General features: G+C 42.4%; 3 protein-coding genes and 1 non-coding gene across 7 annotated transcripts in view; 1 reads left to right on the top strand and 3 right to left on the bottom strand.

Moving 5' to 3' along the window:
* Positions 1-2,407, bottom strand: part of LOC110985944 (uncharacterized) — a 31,450-nt gene extending 29,043 nt beyond the window's left edge. The window contains exon 1 of one of the 3 annotated variants that reach the window (XM_022247428.2): positions 2,160-2,407. The gene's annotated coding sequence lies outside the window, so the exon portion shown is untranslated. Of the gene's footprint in view, positions 1-522; positions 731-2,027; positions 2,131-2,159 lie in introns of those variants that run through there. The other 2 variants (XM_087132902.1, XM_022247429.2) reach the window with 2 other exon arrangements.
* Positions 2,408-2,725: 318 nt separating this feature from the next.
* Trnaq-cug (transfer RNA glutamine (anticodon CUG)) lies at positions 2,726-2,797 on the top strand. Its single transcript has one exon. It is a non-coding gene; the product is annotated as a tRNA-Gln (tRNA).
* A 3,683-nt stretch (positions 2,798-6,480) lies between these two features.
* Positions 6,481-10,724, bottom strand: LOC147800198 (uncharacterized). 2 transcript variants are annotated; one of them, XM_087133061.1, is made up of 4 exons: positions 9,662-10,724; positions 8,476-8,559; positions 7,728-7,933; positions 6,481-7,519 (listed from the first exon to the last, which is right to left on the bottom strand). In XM_087133061.1, the coding sequence occupies exons 2-4, from the start codon at positions 8,477-8,479 to the stop codon at positions 7,373-7,375; spliced, it is 357 nt and encodes a 118-aa protein (XP_086989187.1). In that variant the 5' UTR covers positions 8,480-8,559; positions 9,662-10,724; the 3' UTR covers positions 6,481-7,372. The 2 variants fall into 2 exon arrangements, with proteins under 2 accessions (XP_086989187.1, XP_086989188.1); XM_087133062.1 differs by lacking the exon at positions 9,662-10,724 and adding an exon at positions 9,536-9,655.
* A 140-nt stretch (positions 10,725-10,864) lies between these two features.
* On the bottom strand, positions 10,865-15,278 carry LOC147800197 (uncharacterized). The gene is made up of 6 exons (XM_087133060.1): positions 15,007-15,278; positions 14,366-14,571; positions 14,053-14,193; positions 13,833-13,925; positions 13,518-13,679; positions 10,865-12,605 (listed from the first exon to the last, which is right to left on the bottom strand). The coding sequence occupies exons 1-6, from the start codon at positions 15,008-15,010 to the stop codon at positions 12,459-12,461; spliced, it is 753 nt and encodes a 250-aa protein (XP_086989186.1). The 5' UTR covers positions 15,011-15,278; the 3' UTR covers positions 10,865-12,458.
* Between the last annotated feature and the right edge of the window lie 6,146 nt (positions 15,279-21,424).

Genomic DNA, 21,424 nt, shown 5'->3' with positions numbered 1-21,424 from the left:
CTTTATTACGGTCTTATCTATACATGTATAAATGTATGGGTCTCTGGCACATTCCATTACTATGTACATGGAGTCAGTGTGTGCAATGCACATTAACCATTGTTCTGATTGTACTGTAACGTGACCTATGAACTGTGTTCCTTCCTCAGTAAGTTCCCACAATCAACACTATCCCAATGAATACTTTCGTACATGAAAGTGATTGGAAGTGCACAAAACTTGTATTTATTAAAAAGACACCAGCATAATACCATGTGATGTACCTTACAAGTTACAACTGATAATTAAAATTAAATGTAAATAGTTAGTTGTCATTACATAACCTTCAGATAAACTCCTTGAAGCAAACAACATGAAAGCTTTGTCAGCAATGTCAATAACAAGAAATAATAACAATAGTTTCCTAATCCATTGTTTCAGCTGGTGATTTATTAAATTTGCATGTTCATCAACAAATCCTTGCTAAGCTCCTTTTTCCACATTCCCCTCTGACAGAATACTTGCAATTGCTATTGCACTTACCAGATTCACTTATACTTTGATGTCCATGTGGCAACAGATGCACACACAACACAAGCACACATAGGTCCATTCAGTAATATTTAAGCCAGACACCCATGTGTATTACTGCTGTACATAAATAGCTGAAAAATCAATCACCATTCATGGTGAAACAAATTTATAAATTACAGAAATCTTTCAGACATACCACAGCAGTTTTTCATTATGCATCACTGAGAGAGAAATGAAACAGTTATTGTATGCAGCATTAGTGGGAGTTTCCGTTTATAGCTGGTTGGGTTCATATCAGTGGAGCAGTCCGACTGGTATGACCTCATCTTGAGAAAACTACACAAGAGTGACAATCTATGAGTCATCCTATATGATGCATGATGATGGTGGCTTACACACTACAGCACATGTGGTGCCTTACTTACTACCATAATAATACAAACCTGCCAAACACTACATTACGAGACAAATCAAATGAACACCTTCACACTTGAAACCTCATTAATAACCCAAAACTAAAGAGAAGTTCAGTATTTAAGGTTTAGGTTTTATCTTTAAATTTTTTTAATGCAGACATCATCTGATAAATATAGCTTTGTGCCTTGTGACCATTAATTAAAGGTGAGCTTTTTGACCTTAGTGTTTACTGTAATGTTGTTATATATGTATTTCTATACAAAAATGGAAGAAAAAGATTAAAACATCAAAACAAACAGATCAAAATAATACAAAGCCATGCAATGACAGAATAAAACCTGTCAAGCCAAAATGATGCATACAAGGTGCATACATGTATATATCCTATAAATAACAAAAAGAAGTGGCGAAAATTGAAAACACTCTTGAAAATCTTAAATCAATAACACTCTTGAAATACTCAGGTAGCATGAATCTTTTAAACATCTGAAAGCTACCAACAAGGTATCTTGAACTGTGTGGTTAGGGACTCTAATTATGTGTATATTATTAATATTACAAATAAAACCAAATCAAAATCTGAAACACTTAAATGTACCAGTATCCCAGCAAAGACAGCACAGAGTGTTCCGCAAGACCCCTCCAAGTTGACATCCTACTAACAGAAGTGATCAAATGGAGGCATTGGAAGTACAGCATCAAAAATGATTTCCAAATCATTGGACTTGCAATTGCAGTGACATGAATTTATCCTTGGGTCAAAAATCGATTTTAGGAATATTTCAGTAATTAAGCAGCTGTAAAAGTTGAAGTAGTTGTATAGTGAATACTTATTAAAATGTTAAATGGTCACATGCATGACTATGAAGTTCACTGCCACCGATATCGGTAATAGTTTGCAATGTCTGCCTATCGTCTAGCATTTGATAAACCATTAAACCCAACATCAGATGAGCAATATAAATTTCATAATTGTCATGATCAAACTAGAAACACTTGAGCAATAGTCCTCACTAATGTCGTTATTCAGAGCGGTAAAAATGGAACATGTTTATGTGGGGGCCAATGACAGTAAATTGCTAACAAAATCTACGTACCCACAACAATATGACACACCCATTCAGTGGCAATGTCTGCGCTGCAGAACTTTTCTGCCCAGCTGAACGAGAACTTCAATCATGTCCGTATCCTGTCGAAAGAAACCCCGATTAAACTGTTGGTTTCCTTACCTGAGTGGCCTAAACTCTACACTGCGTTAGGACTGCCATCAAAGCCAGACAGGGCGAAGAATGTGGCATTCTTGCGTCTCAACTTCAGCATTCCACAGTTGACACAGGTTTCGTTTACACCCCACTAAGTTATAGAGTCCCAACACCCCACGACAGATTTTGTGTGACCCAAGTAAAGTACCTCCCGTCCAAATACGTCACAATGATACACAATCATGTTATGCATGACATGCCTAGTCAGACAGCACAAGTTAAATGCCTCGCCTACCTGTTCAATGTTTATGGTAGGCTATTACATATGCAGATTTTCTTTGTCATAGCCAGATCTTGATTGGCTCGTTCTTCAGCGGGTCGTTTCCATATATGGTTCTTGCGCGACGTTTTGTCAACCACCACTCTTGCAGAGTTTGTGTTTTCCGCAGAGAATTAGTGGTGATTATGCAAATTGAAAAAATCAGAAATGTTCCCGTTGTAAAATTGTCCTAGCCATCAACAAAAACGTATACATTTTTAAAAATTTGTTGTTCAATATTTATATTTAATAAAATTCCCTCGCCGCCCGAGCTGGTCCCATGGTGTAACGGTTAGCACTCGAGACTCTGAATCTCGCGATCCGAGTTCAAATCTCGGTGGGACCTTATTTTTGGCATTTTTTTTAATCGTTGTCTTTTGTAACTTGGCATGTTTCTGTACGATTTTAACGTATAACCCTAAAATTAAACAATTTTACCTTTTCTCCTCTATCAATAGGAATCTCAACTGTTCTAGGATAAAGCATACGCATGTTTGGAAACGATGACTGGAATTTTACAATTATTTGAAACTATTTTTAATTTTTTACAATAGAGACAATAAACGCACGATCATTTGCAGATATTTCCAGAAATTGGGGAATTTCAGTATGAAATCTGCCACTTAAGGTATTCCTAACACCACACCACTACCAACAAAAAAAATAGATTGACTCATGCTCTGGGTAGGTCATGTTTCAGGTCAGGTAATATTTGAAATCACTAATTTGTTTGATTTTTATGAGAATACGTAACGCCTCGGCGAGTCGTGACCGATTGCTTTGTATCTGGTGACGCCACAAGCTTCGATGTACACGTGTCTCCTAAAAAAATCAATCTGAACGTTGAGGGCGTTCTTTTCATTAACGAGATTTAAAGTCGTAAAAATCGAATGAAGTGGTATTAATTTCAGCATAGCGAAGATAGACAAAGGGTGTTTACCCCACCCCCACCCCCCCGAAAAAAAATGAAAAAAAAGAAACGGCTGAAAGCGAAAGGAACAGAAGTGTGAGAGATGAAAAGGGCGAACATTACCAATTTTCTTGAAAAAAGTAAAACAACGCTGACTTGAAACCGCTAGCCCTCTCATTATTAGCTGGTTAACAAGGTTAGCGTTGAAGACATTTTCTACACTCATATAGGTGATGCAGAAATTAATTCAGGTGGGGATTGAGAGAGGTGCGCAGCAAAAAGGTCTGTTGACGCCCGCACAGCAGACATGTGACAATGTAACCAATGTAACATGTGACAATGTAAGACTGTATAGCGCCGCGCAGATTGTATAGCGCCGCTGCGCGGCGCTATACAATCTTTGGTTGGTACTAAGTTTTCCAACCGGGTTCTCGCGCTCGGCGTGCACGCGGACACCATGTACATTCCTAAATTCCTCACGGTTGCGTGTACTCAGTGTGCTCTGCGTCAAACGCCCATAAACTTGCGCGCCTATGGTCGTTTTCCAATACTCTCAGGCTTTGTCCCCGAAACCAATCCCCGATTGTGGGCCTCAGTGAAGCGTTTAAATCGAATTGGATTACTGTAAGTTTTTGCTCTCTTACATCTTATTTGATGTTTTGTGGCACTATTAGACTAATTAGTGTGCTTACAGCTTCAAAGTCATGTCAGGTAGTAAAAAAATAGTTGAAGCCTGAGACGGAGCCAAAGTTGAGTAATGGAAAACGGCCCATGCGGTGGATGCGTACCAAAGGACTGTCAATTTCACTTCAAAACACGCCCTCTCTTGTTCCTGCTCGGGGCGGATAACATGGACGAGACACGAACGACTGAAATGATGATTGACGGTGAAAGCGACGTAAAGGTCGAGTTCGAGCGGCCTGTTCTTGACACGGGTTTCTTGTTCTCGCGCTCGAACGGCGGGATCACGACTCAAGAACACTGTTCCCGGACAGGATCACACACCACCTCCTCGTCAGGGTTTTACAGGAACACACGGGAAAACTCGTGAGATTTTGATTTTTGAACAGCTGCAAAAAGTAAAGAGATGGCTTCCAAAGCCATAGACAATGGGAAGTTTTGCAAAATTAACATTAATTATTTTCCGTAACACAGAAACGAATGTTCCTGTTTATATATCAAAGAATTCAGCCCATCCAAACATTAACTCTCAAATGACGTAGCCTACAGGGACGCCGCCATGTTGCACGTCACTAACTACCAGTGATAACCGGTTGTTTGTTCACGGCGTTCGAGAGGCCGACCCGCGATCAAATCGAGCTGTTCGTGAATATACGGGAACAAGCCGCCCGAACTCGACCAATGAGGGCACGCAAAGGGAGTGCAACTTCTCAACGCCGAGATTGACCCGTGAACTAGATTTGATAGACACTATCCAGAAAGGCCTTTGTCCGGCACTACGCGAAGTAAAGCAGATTTGCAGCTATCTTTTGCAAGGGGGGGGGTTCGTAGATGAAGGGCTAGGAGGCAGAAAAGGGGATGAAACAGGCAAAGTACTCTGCAGGTGATCGTGAAAGAGCCATTGCGTAGGGGTGAAGTATAAGTGCGTCGCGCTTCGTTAATAGTGCGGGAGGACAAGGCGACGTGATTTCATTTATAACGGTTTTGCCCTTGCCCAACGTATGTATTGATAAACACTGTATGCTCAGTGCTTGTCTGAGAGCTTGCGAAAAAATTCACAAGCTTACTTGGTTGGGACTCGAACCCACAACCTCCTGCTTATACTAGTGCAGCCGTCTTAACCACTCGAGCACCGAGCTTTCCGTGGTCGACTGGCCGGTCCGAGTCAGGTGTACATACGTTGGGTAAGGGCAAAACCCGTTATAAATTAACATCTTCCCCAACGCAAAAAATACATCTTGAAAAAGCGACGTGATTTGTTGAAGATAGAACAGTGATAAACAAATAATGCTCCCCCCCACTCTCACACCCATACTTAAGCCACATACTAGTGTTGATAACTCAGTTAGAATACTCAGTATTTCTCGAACTGGGAAGTCGATTTTCACCTGGATTTGTGTAAAATGTTTCCTTTACTGTTCATCTTCTTTTTCCGACAGAGAACCCTAGCCATAATGCCCCTTAATTTCTTTTTCAGAGAAAGTGAAACGTCCTGTGGACAGAGGCAAGTCCACAGAACGTCTTCCCTTCGTGCAGATACTTTGCTTTTCTGTGTTTTTTTCACTTGATATTTATCTCCAGCCATATCTCCCTGGGGGAACTTACTTGAGTACGAATTGTCGGACCTCTCCCGCCCCTGGTCAGGTACGAATGCTTGAACGTGTCGTTCAAGAACAACCCGACGCGCGTTGTGTTTCCCTCTTCAACGACACATCCAAGCATTCGCACCTGTACAAGGACGGGAACATCATAAAGTGTATCACTTGACATTCATTATTAATTATTAGCATCTCCTCCATCAACAGCCCCACCCACCGAGGGTGAGTGACCACACTGACCTTCTCAGTGTGCTGGAAATGGGGAAGGGGCTGTGGGAGGGGTTGATGACTTGCCCGGCCATTGAAAAGCACGGGGGGTGCAGATGCCATACAACACTATGGGGGCGCTGTTCATGATACGGATGTACATGCAGAATATTAGATCAGAGTGTTGGCTTTTAAAATGTTGTTCTCCTACCGAATATCGGTACATTTTGGTTGTTGGAAAGTTCGAAAAATTCTTCACCACGGCGCCACAAAAGGGGGCAGGGGGATTCAATAGCCCACCCCTGTCAAAAAGTGGGGTATATATATATACCCAAATCTCCCCTGGGATTTGCGCCATATTTCTTTGGAATTTTCAGAGATTTGTTCAAGAGCGCTACGTTCGGGGACACTCAGCTGAAATCTTGCCCAATATCCAGACGCCCTCGGTCTTGAATTTTGGACGAACTTCATGTCACCAAGGTTCAACAGCCTGTATGGAGGAAGGGATTTTTCCTTCCTGCATGGTACAATGAAGGCAATACATGTACCTTGACGAAGTCGATTTGAAGTTTTTCTACGTAGGGGTTTAGCAACACAACACGAAGAAAATCTACGGAACGTCGAAGTGCGCCATTGCAAATAAACATTTAAGAAATTCTTCCAAGTTGATCAATTCTGGTAAATCATTATTAACTCCACTCACACACCCACCTACAAATTTTTAGAATTTTTTTGTATTTTTGGGTGCATATTAAAAGAGTTTATTTTGCACTTTGGAAATAAAATTGGCCAAAATAAACATTTCATCTGAACTTTGCAGCGGGTATACGTTAACAATGTTCGTGCAAAGGTAAGAAAACATACCAATTAAACGTGAAAGATCGAATCCTTGCAAAGATGTAAAATTCAATTTCAGCAGATATTATGGTATTTCTGAAGTTACAAAATGAGTACATGTATGTATTGTTACCTTTCTGGGTCACAAATACATTTCCCTGAAAAAATGTTGAAGTAAGCATTGAGCTAATATACGGGATTGCAGGCGGACGCGGCGTGGGTTTGCCTTCAGTTTTCCAGCTAAAATTTAAGCGCATTACTGTCTGATACAGTCCACTACATTCAAGCAAAATTACAAGGAACTCGTTCCTTTTTAGGCCATATCACGATATTTTATCCCACTTAGCGGTCAGAGAGTCAAATTTTGCCTGTGTTGCCAGCCTTATTTCCCGATCATTACTTCAAGGCATCCCTTATAATCACGCGCCATATCAAAGAGGGTTCTAATCAACCGAATGGACATATAATATGATCTATTTTGTATAAATCAATCCCCGATTTGTGCTGATAAACTAACCTAAATAGATTACAGCTGAAAAAGGAAACTTTTTATTAATATGCTAATAACATTCCGTCCTTAAACATCAGATTAAAAGAAAAGAATTCACTTTAAGAATGTTAGTAGGATGCATTTACAGCCTTTCTCAAAAATGGGCAAAAACTAAAGGTTGACTTAGCAATGGTTGATTCAAACAAATGGAAAGTCTGTAGGTTCAACGAGTATTTCATTAACAGCAACACCTGTGGGTTGAGTCACAGCATACAAGACTGCTCTGCCTATTTCATCTGGAGACAGGTACTTATCCAACTCAGAGTTTATATACTTCTCACTTGCCTAAAGAAAACGAAACAAAATATCAGTTTACCTGTAGCCTACATTTCCAAAACCAAAACCAAAACCAAAACCTCTGCCCTGTGGATACAAGTTCAAATAAATGATGTGTTTCCATCCATACGCCGAGTACACAATCAATTATCGATTAGAACCGATATTTTACCTGCTGTCTTAAACAATCAATTATTGATTAGAAACGATATTTTACCTGCTGTCGTACACAGACATCTGTTTGGACTGCAATAACCTTTCCTCCAAGCTCTGCAATCTTCAGTCTTGCTTGTTCAAGTTTCTCTTCATGTCTTGCGGCTAACGCTACTGCTGCACCTGCTTGTGCTAATGACTTAGCGATACCCAGACCGATTCCCGAGGAGCCACCTGTGATGACAGCAACCTTACCTTGCAGGGGTTTGTCTGTTGAGGTTGAATGGGAACAGCTAGAAAAGGTTTTTTTTTAATGAGCTGAGTTTCAGAACCCGACATGGGACGTGGGTAACTGTTTTAAATTAAATAACCCTACATATATTTGGTTGAGGAATATACACATCTTCGTTTACTGACCCGGAATTTAGAAACCTTTTTGTTCAATAAACTCGTCTGGGCACTGATAACGCAAAGTCTTGATAAACAAGGACCACTCTAGATCCCAAGTCCTTGTTTTCTTTCATTTCCAGTACTGATAATACAAGGTAACTGAAATAAGGTCATTTGTAAAGTCCCGAAGACCTTTGCAATAACAGTGTTCCATTGTAATAACATTATTCAATGTGCGAATTAAACCACTGCATTGATCACACTGCACCACTGGGCTAGCCCTGCAGAGTCACAGTGGCCGGGCGTGGACGTACCCGACATTTGTACAAACCAATTGTGCGCCAACCCAAAACAGTATGCAAGCACGTTTTACCATGTACATGTGTGCCTCGATTTTTTAGACATACTAGTCGATAGCTCACCCATGTAGTCTTCCTATATGCCTCTGCTGTCATTTTCGCTCTGTGGAGTGATCGGGAGCGCTTGCAGTCTGACAGTAGGTCCGACTGAACACAATATACACAGTGCAAAATGAAAATTTCACCCCTTCCGATTTTGACATTTCTATAAATTCTCAATTTAAGAAAATCATGACTAAAACCGTGGTTTTCAGTCCAAAAATGCTTAAGAGAATAACAGCCACTAGTTTTTAAGGAAACAGTGTATCCCTAGCTGACAATTTTTCACCAAACCCACACTTCTTTCCAAAGTAAAATCCAATGTTCGCCCTCTGCTGTCCACACCACCAATAGCTGGTTTCCTCACATTATGTGCAACAAGCGCAGCTCACGCCTGCGTGGTTCACGGTATTGCACAGGCGCATCACGTGCCTGCCGCGGCGCCTGTGCATTACGCAGGCGTATCGCTTGCTGAAATGGTGCCTATGCGATTACAACATTTATCACTGATCTCTATAATAAATTTATTATTTCTCAGTGAATTTTACGTATATTCCACAAACATGAATAAACATTGGTTATTTATGTCTATGGTATATTCACGGTGAAGTTCTCCATTTTGCGCCACCACGCGGCGCTTTAATGATCTTTGATGTGGATCTCATCACAGCGTGCAGTCCTGGGTACGTGTCGCTCCGAATCGACATGACTGGTGGAAATTCCGTTTCCTCCGTTCTTACATTTTGTAATTATTCTTTATTACAAGACTTTATTCATTAAACTGCAGGTATCTCACTTTCATACACAAACTTTTTAAAACCAAATTCGTGTAACAGAACGATACTATGTGCCTTTAAACAAAAAGTTATGCATACTTGTATACATGTACGCTACGGTCGATTTGCGATACATACGTCGAGCAGGATGGCAGATTTCGCGTAAGATGAGGTCCAGATATACAAGCTAAGTTTTTAAGTCCCAAGGCCCTTGTATTAACAAGAGTCGACTTCATGGCTGCGCACCAATACAGTGATGAGTTATTCTTCCGAATGACCAGCTTGCTGCGTTTACTTTTCATACATACCCCCGGCGCTTCGTGCAAAGCAAAGGATGTTGGGATAACCCGGAGCATTACGCAGTACTCTGAAGAATATAATATCAAATCAGTACTCTGAAATATGTGATTGCCGAGCTTTCGGTTACTGAGTACCTTTTTCAGGGCAAGCAGATTCAGTTCTGAACGAACGCGGAAAAATCCACGTTCATTCCCCCTGGATGCAGCGCTCCAGTTCCTTACGCTGTACATCGGATGACGCTTTCCGCAGAATGCAGACGCTTACGTCACTGAGGGAATGTGGCGGCGCGCAAAAGTGCTGCGTAACAGTGAGACCAGGTGTTCCGCAAAGCGGTCACCAAGGCGACGCTTGGTTTTTCCGATGTACTATTTACCACAGCGACGACATGTAATGCAGTAAGCCACATTACTAGTAATGCATGTACGCAGCCGACGGGCTGTTAACTACGTAGGGGCAGGTGTTACATCTGGGGCGCTGACAAGGGGAATTGCTGCCTGCTTTTGACGTACGGCCGCATGCCACAGCTTCCATTTTCGCCGAACCTCCGATTTGCGCGTTCGTTCTGTCGGAGACATGGTTGTAAGTTCCCGGTTGGATTCCGTCTCGCCGTCAAAAGCAGGCAGCAATTCCCCTTGAAAACCCTGTGTCACTCCATAAATATAAGCACATAAACCGAAGAGGAAAATTTCCATACAGTCTACCATTTCTTTATATTTGAAATACCATTAAACGTTGGCTTTGAAGAAACATGCCCGACAGCAAGGTGAATTCCTGAACTCCTCACACCCTGAAAGATTCTCCGCCAAAACCATCCCAAGTCAGTTTGTGGATGATAAATTTGACATTTGTTAGTTAATAAAAAGATGCCCTCACGGTAAAAGCTGAGTGACTTCAATCATCAGCAAAAAGGTTTTATTACCAGTGGCGTAACTGGATTCCCTTTCTTCGGGGGGCTATTTGGAGGTTTCTTTTTCTGGAGGGGCGCACGTGGATTCGGTCACTCACCGTCAGTAACCTGGGTTTTCTCCTCTAATTTCGGAAGCGGGGGCACAGGCCTCGAGGACGGGCGGGGCTCCTACCACCCCCTTCCTTGTTTACGCCACCGGTTAACGCCCATATAGGTACATGTACACTATATGGAATCGACGATCGCATCGTCAAAAGCGCGCTGACTGCAAAGGGATTAACACACAGCAAAAAAATTAGGACGGCTGCATGCATGTCTCACTGTATCACCTTGAATGGTCAGATGGCGTTCTGTACCTTCAGGTAAATTACAAGACAAGACTAAATTGACACTTTAAAATATCACACGTGTAGTCGACTGAGGAAGAACCGTGTTAACACGGCAATTCGATGCGGTATTTTCGCTTTGGAAATTTGAATTTTATGATCTTTTTTTACGTCCTGATTTTTCATTTACAATTCAAATTGCTGATTCGATTTCATGCTATCAGCATTTCCATCGACTGTCATCCGTGAACACTCTACCAGATGAGCAAAGTTTACAAAACAAAAAAGCAAACAAACAAGCAAAACATAAAATATAAACAACCCAAGTTTGAGAAACAATGATAATCAATGCAATCGTTCCCACAATTTATAAAAACTTCCATGGGTTCCTGGCTGTATAACCCCCAATTCAATGTGGAATAAACCTGTCGGTGCTGTCCAATCCCAAGGAGATACATTCACACAATCAATGTAAAACATCATACAATCAATCAAGTTTATGTCTTAATAACTCAGGCTTTCTAGGAAAACGGTCGAACTTTTTTTTTTGGGGGGGGGACATTCCAACCTTTCAATAGAATTGCAAGAGGGATTGCATAGAGACCAGATGCATTCAAGGAAGGGGAGAGTAGGGCCTCTCACCAACATCCATGGCATCATCATCTTCTCAACCTATCATTTTCGTTACTATACTTTTCCTATTTCAAACTTTCATTTTAAGTCGGACATGAGTTCCAAATATCTCCTTCTAGTACATCAAATTTTACTGTCGAGCCACAGACGATTAGAAATAATGTATTAATTAATATCTCAAGCTAGTAAACAAAGGCTATCTTTTAGTTGAATCTCCCTTTACAATCGAGAAGGGTAAAATTGAAACGGACAGGATGACACAACACGACGGCACAACGACACAATTCCACGACAGACTGGATACAAATGCAATGAAGACGCGTACTGATCAACGACAGGTATACACAACGGTGTATATGGCCATCTGCCAAGCACAGGTCTACCTGTGAAACATGGAAGGGCTGCGTAGCACCGTGATCTCGACAAGAATATAATATCAAATCAGTGCTCTGAAATATACGATTGCCGAGCTTTCGGTGACTGAGTACCTTATTATACTCTTGTCGATATACAGGTCTACCTGTGTTGGATTATAACTTTGTAAATAGGCAAATGAGCAGACGAAAATGTCATCCTTTCTTGAAATATATCACAATCAATCTTGAATTGTTATGGAGATACTGAGCATCATGCCAACCTTATCAACTGAACTTTCAACCAATCAATAACCTTGGTATTATTCTCCGACTAGTTGGCACACACTTCCCTTAGCAGTTTGCATTATTTGCAACATCGCTGTTTTTTCGTTGTCGGCAAGCTTAGTTGCAGTTCGATCAAAGTCAAACATTAATAACGTTGTAAACTGTTCTATATACATGTATATGCAATTAAAACTTGGTTTTGCCATTTCTTTAAAATGATTAAACCTGACAAGTTAGCGTTTTCATTCTTCACGCTGTATAACACTGCTGAGGGAAACTCAATCGACGTAATGTGCTACTAAAATGAAATGTCTCAATCTATTTCTTGAATTTCATCTTTTGCGGAAAAAAGACAAGGATTGAACCAAATGATTTGATCAATTGAAATAGTTCAAACAAAACCAGAATGAGGTTTTGATGTCATTCAAACAGCTGGGAAATCAGTCGGTTCAACGAGTATTTCATTAACAGCAACACCTGTGGGTTGAGTCACAGCATACAAGACTGCTCTTCCTATGTCGTCTGGAGACAGGTACTTGTCCAACTCGAGGTTCAAATACTTGTCTATTGCCTAAAGAAAAAGAATAAAATAATGTCGGTTTTCCTGTACATTTCCAAACTATATTTGTGGAAAATCATAAACGGTTAACTTCAAATTCGTCTCAACAGTTCACGGCCTTTCATATCCCATGCATTATTTTCATCTTTGGTCGCTTTTTTGGTGCACTAGGTTCAAACTATTTCACACATTTACAACATTATTTTGTGAACGATAATTCAATTTCGTCAACTGCCAAACGTTCCATAAATGACACAACTTTGTCATTTTGCGATCAATATTATATAAATTTCATTCCAAACGGTCACATGATGAATTATATCAGCAGAATTTTATGTTGTCATCTGTTCATTTCTGCTTTAAACAAAATTCAGGTTTGTGTGTCTGTTTAATATTTTCTTGTGTCAACAAACCTACACTGTAACTTTAAAGAAGCAAAATTACATCTCTTCCATATGTTTAAACATTTCGCAAGTCATAAACTGGAAGAAATGTTTTTATTTCATGCACGACGTACATAAGTAGGCCTACTTCTGAAAAATAAAATGTATTCATATTTCCATATCTCCAACAGTCAATTCAGTTCTTGCCCTTTGGCTTGGTTGGTCAACATTCCATTTCTTGTTTTTGCAATATACCGGGCGTCTGTATGGTTGTACACAATCAAGTGAATGTGATCGACACATTGTTGAATTCGATCGAACAAAGACTAATCCAATCCTTACATTACATAAATATTAAGAAAAAGTAAAAATGAAACTAAAACGAGGACACTTGTTCCTGTTTGAATGACCAATGATGAAACAACAAAAATTCACTCTGAGTGCACTTGTTTTGTATTTATTACAATTTGACTTGAATAAAGAAAGTAAAATGAATTAAAATGTTTATTAATTTATGAGCAAGTTAACCCAACAAACGTACTTCTTGATCAATCATCTTCCCTTCATTGAATCCTGTCGAGACATCGCCAGGTTGAACGTTAGTTACTCTGATGCCGGTTCCAACAAGTTCTTTCCTTAATGATGATGTCATTCCTTCAACAAAGTACTTGGTTCCAGCATAAACAGCCAAGCCTGGGAAAGACTGAAATCATCCATCACTTAGGGTAGAGTTTTTAGTATACCCAACAATCAGAAAAGTGACATAAAACAAATGTTGCAGTAAATCTCCCTTCACAAGTGACAATGGAATTAATTTAAAACAATGTTTAAGAAAAGTTTTTAAGTAACTTCTTACAGCTCTGCCTGCGTCAGACGAGATATTCACGATGTGACCTCTGCCCCTTGCTATCATTCCAGAGAGAACGGCACCAATACCATTCAAAACTCCCTGCAATTGACGATATATGCAATAAATGACCATAAAAACTGCTACATATACCTGTCAATAAAAGCTGCAGAAAGATCAAAAACATTTTCTGAAGTCGCCAAAGATATGCTCCTAATCAAAGTATCACCTTGCAGTTAACATCCACAGTTTGATCCCACTCGTCTTCGTGCAAATTCTTCATTAATGTGTAGTAGCCGATTCCAGCATTGTTAATGAGAATATCCACCGGGCCAAGCTCGCCTTCAGTCTTTGCAATTAATTCTTTCACCTGTCAACAAAATGATCTCCCATGAGTAAAAACCAGAATCTCTGCCCTGTGAACACAAGTTCAAATAAATGATGTGTTTCCATCCATACGCCGAGTACACAATCAATTATTGATTAGAACCGATATTTTACCTGCTGTCTTAATCAATTATTGATTAGAAACGATATTTTACCTGCTGTCGTACACAGACATCTGTTTGGACTGCAATAACCTTCCCTCCAATCTCTGCAATCTTCAGTCTTGCTTGTTCAAGTTTCTCTTCATGTCTTGCGGCTAACGCTACTGCTGCACCTGCTTGTGCTAACGACTTAGCGATACCCAGACCGATTCCCGAGGAGCCACCTGTGATGACAGCAACCTTACCTTGCAGGGGTTTGTCTGTTGAGGTTGAATGGGAACAGCTAGAAAAGGTTTTTTTTAAATGAGCCGAGTTTCAGAACCCGGCATGGGACGTGGGTAACTGTTTTAAAGAGCAGGCTTTAGGCTCTACCTATATCATGTACATGTATAATTATTCGATATGCACGTCCTCGTTAACTGACCCGGAATTTAGACTGGTCGCTTGGTTGATAAACTCGTCTGGCAGTATGTTCCTACGTACCTCCTTAACTACTGCACGTAAACTATTTAATGTGCGAGTCAAGCCACTCAATTGATCGCATGCCGCCAAGGCTATGATTCAGCGTAATGTAGGCGTGGATGGACATGACATTACTATGTCTAGCAAACTTTGAGCTAACCCAGAGAGCGATCAAAACAGTGTGCATGTTTATCTTGATACGTTGGACACACTGATTAATACTAATAGCTTACCCATGTTGTGTCTTAATGTCTCCGTTATCGTCCTAGCTCTCTGGAATCACAGAGTGGTCCCTTCAGGCCCCAACACTATGACCACATGACTGTTGACACAACACGCACAGGGCAAACTGCATTACATACATCAAGGCCGCCAGATTAGGTCTTTGCCCACCAGCACGTTTTGGTGGAAACCTGTATGTTGCGTTGTGTGTAAATGTACCTGCGCACAGCTATAACAATATCAATTATCCCACTATATGACCGGGTCACTACATTCGCTAGGGGTCCAGTCCACTAATTCAAGCCCCATTGAAAACAGTGTAAAATCAGCACCGTTCAGGGCCCAATAGCATGCACGCCGACATCCCTGAGATTTCTGAAACACAAATGAAATTCTTGTCTGGTCACTTATCTTTCAATTTCTTTTCAATTTTTTGTGGGTTAACCAATTACATTTTTAATTATTCCCACAAAACAAAATCACCCCCCCAAAAGTGATTTTTCCGAAGTCTGATTGCAGCCATTTTTCAAGTGGCAACCCTCAACTTTCTCGGGCACTTAGGACCATTTTTCAACCGTAGTTTTCAGCCCTTCTGCCCTCATGTGAAAGCTCAAAGACCCAGGAAGTTGATCCTGGCAACGATTTACACAATCTCACCGTTTTGGGGGCCAAACAATCTGCTTTTTCAAAAGATACTGTGGGGGCACTTTTAATGCTAATGAGCTGGTCAGAAATTCTCACTTGAATTAGTGGTCTGCACCCCTAGTCGCCCAGCGCCCAAACAGGGCGCCATGGGAAGGGCTGATGGCCTTGCACAAATTTCAGTGAATATAGGAAAACGTCATGCGGGGTCACAGAAAACGACGCGCAGAGCATTGTGGGTAAATTTCTGCCAGGCACGCGGGTTCACTCAATGTGGCGTTATCAATTCCACATTTTTTTCTTTTTCGTCCTCACTGCTGAAATTTTCTCACAACACTTTATTTAAATTATTAGTTCATCTAAAATTGATCAGGATAACCAATGTTTTGAAATATATATCGCCAAAGACTCGTGATCAGTGATATTTAGGAGATAAATTACCGTAATTATATCAAGACCGTGTTTTTATCACATAAGCCAACACTTTCGTTTGTGGAAAAACTTAAAATTATGCTTCGCTGACAGAAAGTGATAACCTCGCGGTCGAAGGTCGTGCACAAAGTAGCCAATCACAGTGCAAAGCAAAGATTGTATAGCGCCGCCCAGCGGCGCTATACAATCTTTGGTGCAAAGTCATCAGCCCTTCCCAGCGCCCTGATTGGGTGCTGGACAGGGCTGGAAAGGAACTCCCAAGGACGCGGGCATACACAGTTTTTGTCTCCTCGTGCGTGGTCGATGAGTAACTACTGGGTAGTCCCTGACTTAAGCATGCTGGAAGTTGTTCACGCAACAAACCACCACAATGGCTTAATTGAGAAGATGTGATAATAGGTCTGAACTTGACTACTTCGTAGACAAACGTAAAGTAGACCTACTACTGAAATTAATAGAAAATTGGGTGCCGGACAATAAGTTTGAAATTCCCGCGATGGGAAACGATTCGTGGAATTTCCACCTTTAGGCATTATGAACGCCGGTCGGCGCGACCCTAGAACGCATGTCTGAAACGGGTGTAACACGATCGACGTGAAAACATTCCATGCAGTAAATCTTTCCTTTTTTTCCAATTTCAAATCGCATCTAGCGTTACATTTCCATTGAAAGAAAAATGCAAAATAGCAACTTGAAGGTAAAAAGATTCTCCACCGACATTGTCACAAGCCAGTATTGTGCCATGGATAATGGAGTTGACATTTTGAAGCAAGTAAACAGATATCCTCACGGTAAAAGCTGTGTGACTTCCCTTATAAACAAAAAATCGTACCAACAATATGGCATATCACGGCCGAGTTACATTTTGCAGGGGGTATTGGGGGCTTCGTTTTTCTGGAGAGACACTCAGTGGGTTCGGTCACACACCAACAGCCTTTGATTTTGTCCTATAAAGTTTATGAGTGGTAAGGGTCACACGGGGGCACACGGGGTGGGGGGTCCGTAACGCCCCCTTCCTCAGTAACGCCACTGTTTATCACTCATATACCTGTATGGAATAGACGATTGTATCATCAAAAGAGCGCCAAGTGGCAGAATTCAACGGGACGGGAAACTCAAGACACGACAAAAAATGATGCATGTCGCACTGCATCACATAACAATCACATACACTTCGGGTAATCATTACAAGATATTATAGGCGAAAGATAACACAGATAGAATCGACTGACAATAATTGTGCAGTATTTTTGCGGTGGAATTCTCCTGATTTTGCATTTACAATCCATGTTACCGTTCCAACTACGCTACTAGCAGCACATCCATCCATATCAATTCCTTGAAGTAAATTTCGACACTTCGCAAACTACAACAAAGGCTGGGTATCTGCCCGTAGGGTTCTGTGCGGGCCCTCATCTCACGCAAGGTCTATGAGGTGTTCGTTCATCAGTGAAGAGGGAATTGAGCTAATGGATATTCACGTTCTAATACAGTTTTAAACGACCTTTCTGATGGGAGCAAAAAGTTCACACTAAAATGGGCGGGCGTTAATATCGGCCAATCAGCTTGATTTGAACATCATATTGTGGCGGCGACACTCGCCGTCGCCCGCCGGTCGACGAACACCGAAGTACCCACCAACAGCGGGCGGGGCAATCCCACAAAATTATTTAATAAACCTCACATGCACATGAGCGGCTATGTACACACGAGGGGGGATTATGTCACGAACGGAAGACTTTAGGCCTGTCCGTTTGTTGGAAATATACCAACCCTAAAGGAATGACAATCAACGTGGCTACCAATCTACCAAGTCAGGTAAATCTCAATAAACCTCAGTACACACAGTGTCTTGGAGAGCAACAACAACAACTGTTTTATTGTCCCAAGTCAACCTCACAGTACATGTATAAGCTTCAACTGTGCATCCAGGTCTGTGACTAATAAACCTCAACACAGCAATCAATTTATGCAAGTGATCATGGAACATAAGCATAAAGACTGTGTAATAACCCTCGTGTATTACCACAAGTAACCCACAGCGACAATAACCCTCACTGTGGCACCTAGTATGATCAACAGTAACAATGTCATGCAACTGCACACACTAGCCCAATAAACATAGGAGTAACCTCGTAGCGAACCCCAAGACATGCAAGCTTCGGCTTAGGTTACGGAGCTCCGAGTGAACCTCGGTGTGACCACATGCAACCAGGCCGACAGGCTTCCAGCAACCCAATCCCACGTAGTGAGAACACTGTTGCACAAGCCACACAGGCCTAAGCGTCTCACACCACTCTTGCTCAACCTACAGCCACCAAACTGACACTCAATCCCACTTATTATAAGTGATAGCTTGCTGACAAATATTCTGAGGTCTCACCGCTCGCTGCCCTCGACAGATCGCCGAACACCGCGCTGCACAACCCGCCAGCTGTGTGTGAGGCTGAATTAGCGTTTCGCTCTATCTGCACTGCGATGCTTCTACCACGACGTCTGGAGACGAACTAACTACCAAATTACTGACTACGCGCCAATGGATGCGCCGCGCGTCAGGGAACCAGACATGTATTACTAAACTTGCGTCAGTCCACAGGCTGTTTCGCCACACAGGACCCAGCTAAGCTTAGGCCGTCCCGGCCTGAACAGCTTAAATAAATCAATAAAGAAACAGTGTGGACCCTTAAGTCTTTTATACATTCTAATAAACCTCGCGGTACATCGTGGAGAGGTTTACTTATACAATTATAATTTTGGGGTCCATGAGGTTGACTTATCTAATTATAATATCCCGAATACATGAGGTTTACTGGAATTGCAAACACTCCAATTTTGCTTTTGGAATACATGAGGTAAAAGTACATAAATGTAAAACCATGTGAAAATAAATATATTTTTCTTCTCTCTTAAAAATAAAGGTTTTTTTTTCCTAACATGCAAAAATATGAACGTCTTCTTTCTCTTTGGCTCAAGCAAAAGGTTACAAAACAGTTATAAAAGGAGTAATAAACAGTTATAAGCAATCAAGGTTCAATTAAGAAATTTACAAACTATTATTTAAGTGTTCATTGCCTTTCCCAATGAGGGTTTCAGCGGTAGGAGCGACGTTTTAGTCGGCTTGGTCCAGCTTGAACTGGTCAGCATCGACGGGCTTGTTGTACAGCTGGACGCTTTCCTCCCGTCGCACGACCTGGCCATCTAGAAAGACGAACTTGAAGTGTCGTTCTTCGATGAGGGCAATTTTCATCTTCTTCCTCTGTGGCTCTGTTGTCGTCTGCGTTGCCTGCTCCATGACTGGATCTTCCGCTTCAGCATCGCTGGGCACACTCAAAGAAGGCATTGATGCTGGAGACCCCGGAACAGGATCATCAAGAGTGGCGGCAAGCATCCCTCTTGGCTTACCGCTCAGGGGTGGGTGGGCAGGTACAAATTACAAAGAAACAATGAGTAAACAATTCAACCGACATTTGGTTCTAACGATATCTCACTGGGAGCCTATGCTCCCGCCTAGGATACCTCCTAGGGACCTCAGCTTCCCTAACTCCAACCTGAGGCTCACTACCAGTCACCTCGGGTTCCTCCTGGCTAGTTTCCAGAATCAACATTGATTCCTCACCACCAGGTTCCTCTTTGTCACCTGCTGCGGATTGGACTTCAGCAATCTCAGGTGCATCACCCCCTGAATTTTCTGTCACTGTACCTGGCTGGTACACCCACGGCTGCGGCTTGTCTCCACAATAGGGTTTTAACCTATCTGCGTGAACAACAAAGGGTTTACTTCCCCTTTTTAACTGAATCCGGTAGGTGACCTCTGACAACTTCTTTACGACTAAGTACGGCCCCCTCCAGCGGAGCTGTAGTTTGGGCGACACGCCCCTCTTCCTGGAACGATCAAACAACCAGACAAACTGGCCCTCTTCCAGGCCCCCTCCTGAAACCTTGCGGTCGTAGTTCCGCTTCTGCCGACGGATACTCTGTTTGAGGCACTCGCTGGCCCGGCTATGAGCCTCCTGCAACCTTTGTCGCAACCCCAAAGCAAAATCAGTCTCGACAGCATCCTCAATTTCAGGACACTCTACCATCAGGTCAACTGGTAACATCACCTCCCGCCCTAACATCATCATGTTAGGCGTCTCGCCAGTAGATTCTTGCGGACTACAACGGTATGCAAAGGTTGCAAAGGGCAGGCATTCATCCCAATCCCTCTGCTTCCTCTTTGGTTCGATCAACATGGAGACAATGTTCACCAACGTTTTATTAAAACGTTCAACCATGCCGTCGGACTTCGGATTATATGCCGTCGTCCGAGTCTTCCTAATCCCAAGAAGTCGGCACATCTCTGCAAAAACTGCAGACTCGAAATTTGTCCCCTGGTCTGAGTGAAGTTCCTGGGGGACACCAAAACGACACACAAACTCAGAAACGAACTTTGCTGCAACCGTCTCCGCCTTTGCATCAGGAAGCGGGAATGCCTCCATCCACTTGGAGCAATAGTCACCCACAACAAGAACCCAGACGTTTCCACTGTCACTCCGGGGCAGTGGACCCAGCAAGTCCAGGGCCACCCTTTCAACAGGGGCACCCACCCGGTACTGCTGTAAAGGAGCAACTCTCCTTTTCGATGGCGACTTTCGCCTCTGACACAATTCACAACAGCGAAGGTGTGATCTCACGTCGGCAGTCATTCCTGGCCAGTAGTAACGCAACTTCACCTTGGCCAGTGTTTTCCTCAGCCCCAAATGACCACCAGCACTACCACCATGCAACTCATTGACCACATCCCTGCGGTACTCCTCTGGTAGTACCAACTGCCAACGAATTGACTTTCCATCGTCGGACTCCCACCTTCGACTCAATAGCCGGTTGCGCACCTCCAACTGACCCCACATAGACCACAGGGTCTTGCTGGTCTTGGAAGTGTGCGAGACCTCAACCCAATCTGGCCAACCGCTTCCACTTTCCTTCAACTCGATCAGCCACTTGAAACAAGGATCTGCCATCTGGGCATTCCTTACATCCTCCTGGGATACACCAGGCTTGGCAAGAATGCCTCTCACTGCTGACCCAACGACCTCTGAGACTTCTGTTGCGGACTCTTTTGGATCAACAGAACCCTCCCCAGCCTCAACAGTTCCAGACACCTTACCAGGGTCTCCACCACGTCCACACTGCTTGCACTGCCTACGGGACAAGCAATCAGCATTGCCATGTTTGCGACCAGGCCTATGCTGAACTGTCACATCATACTCAGACACCACTTGTAGCCACCCCGCAAGCTGGCCCTCTGGGTCTTTGAAGTTGAGCAACCACCTCAGAGCTGCATGATCCGTCCTCACTGTAATCTTACGGCCGTAC

This window comes from Acanthaster planci, linkage group LG02 (assembly GCF_054643075.1).
Source record: "Acanthaster planci isolate LZ-2023a linkage group LG02, COTS_SCS, whole genome shotgun sequence".
Classification (NCBI taxonomy): Eukaryota; Metazoa; Echinodermata; class Asteroidea; order Valvatida; family Acanthasteridae; genus Acanthaster; species Acanthaster planci.
The sequence above is the reverse complement of the archived record's forward strand: the minus strand, read 5'-3'. Positions and strand labels throughout refer to the sequence as shown.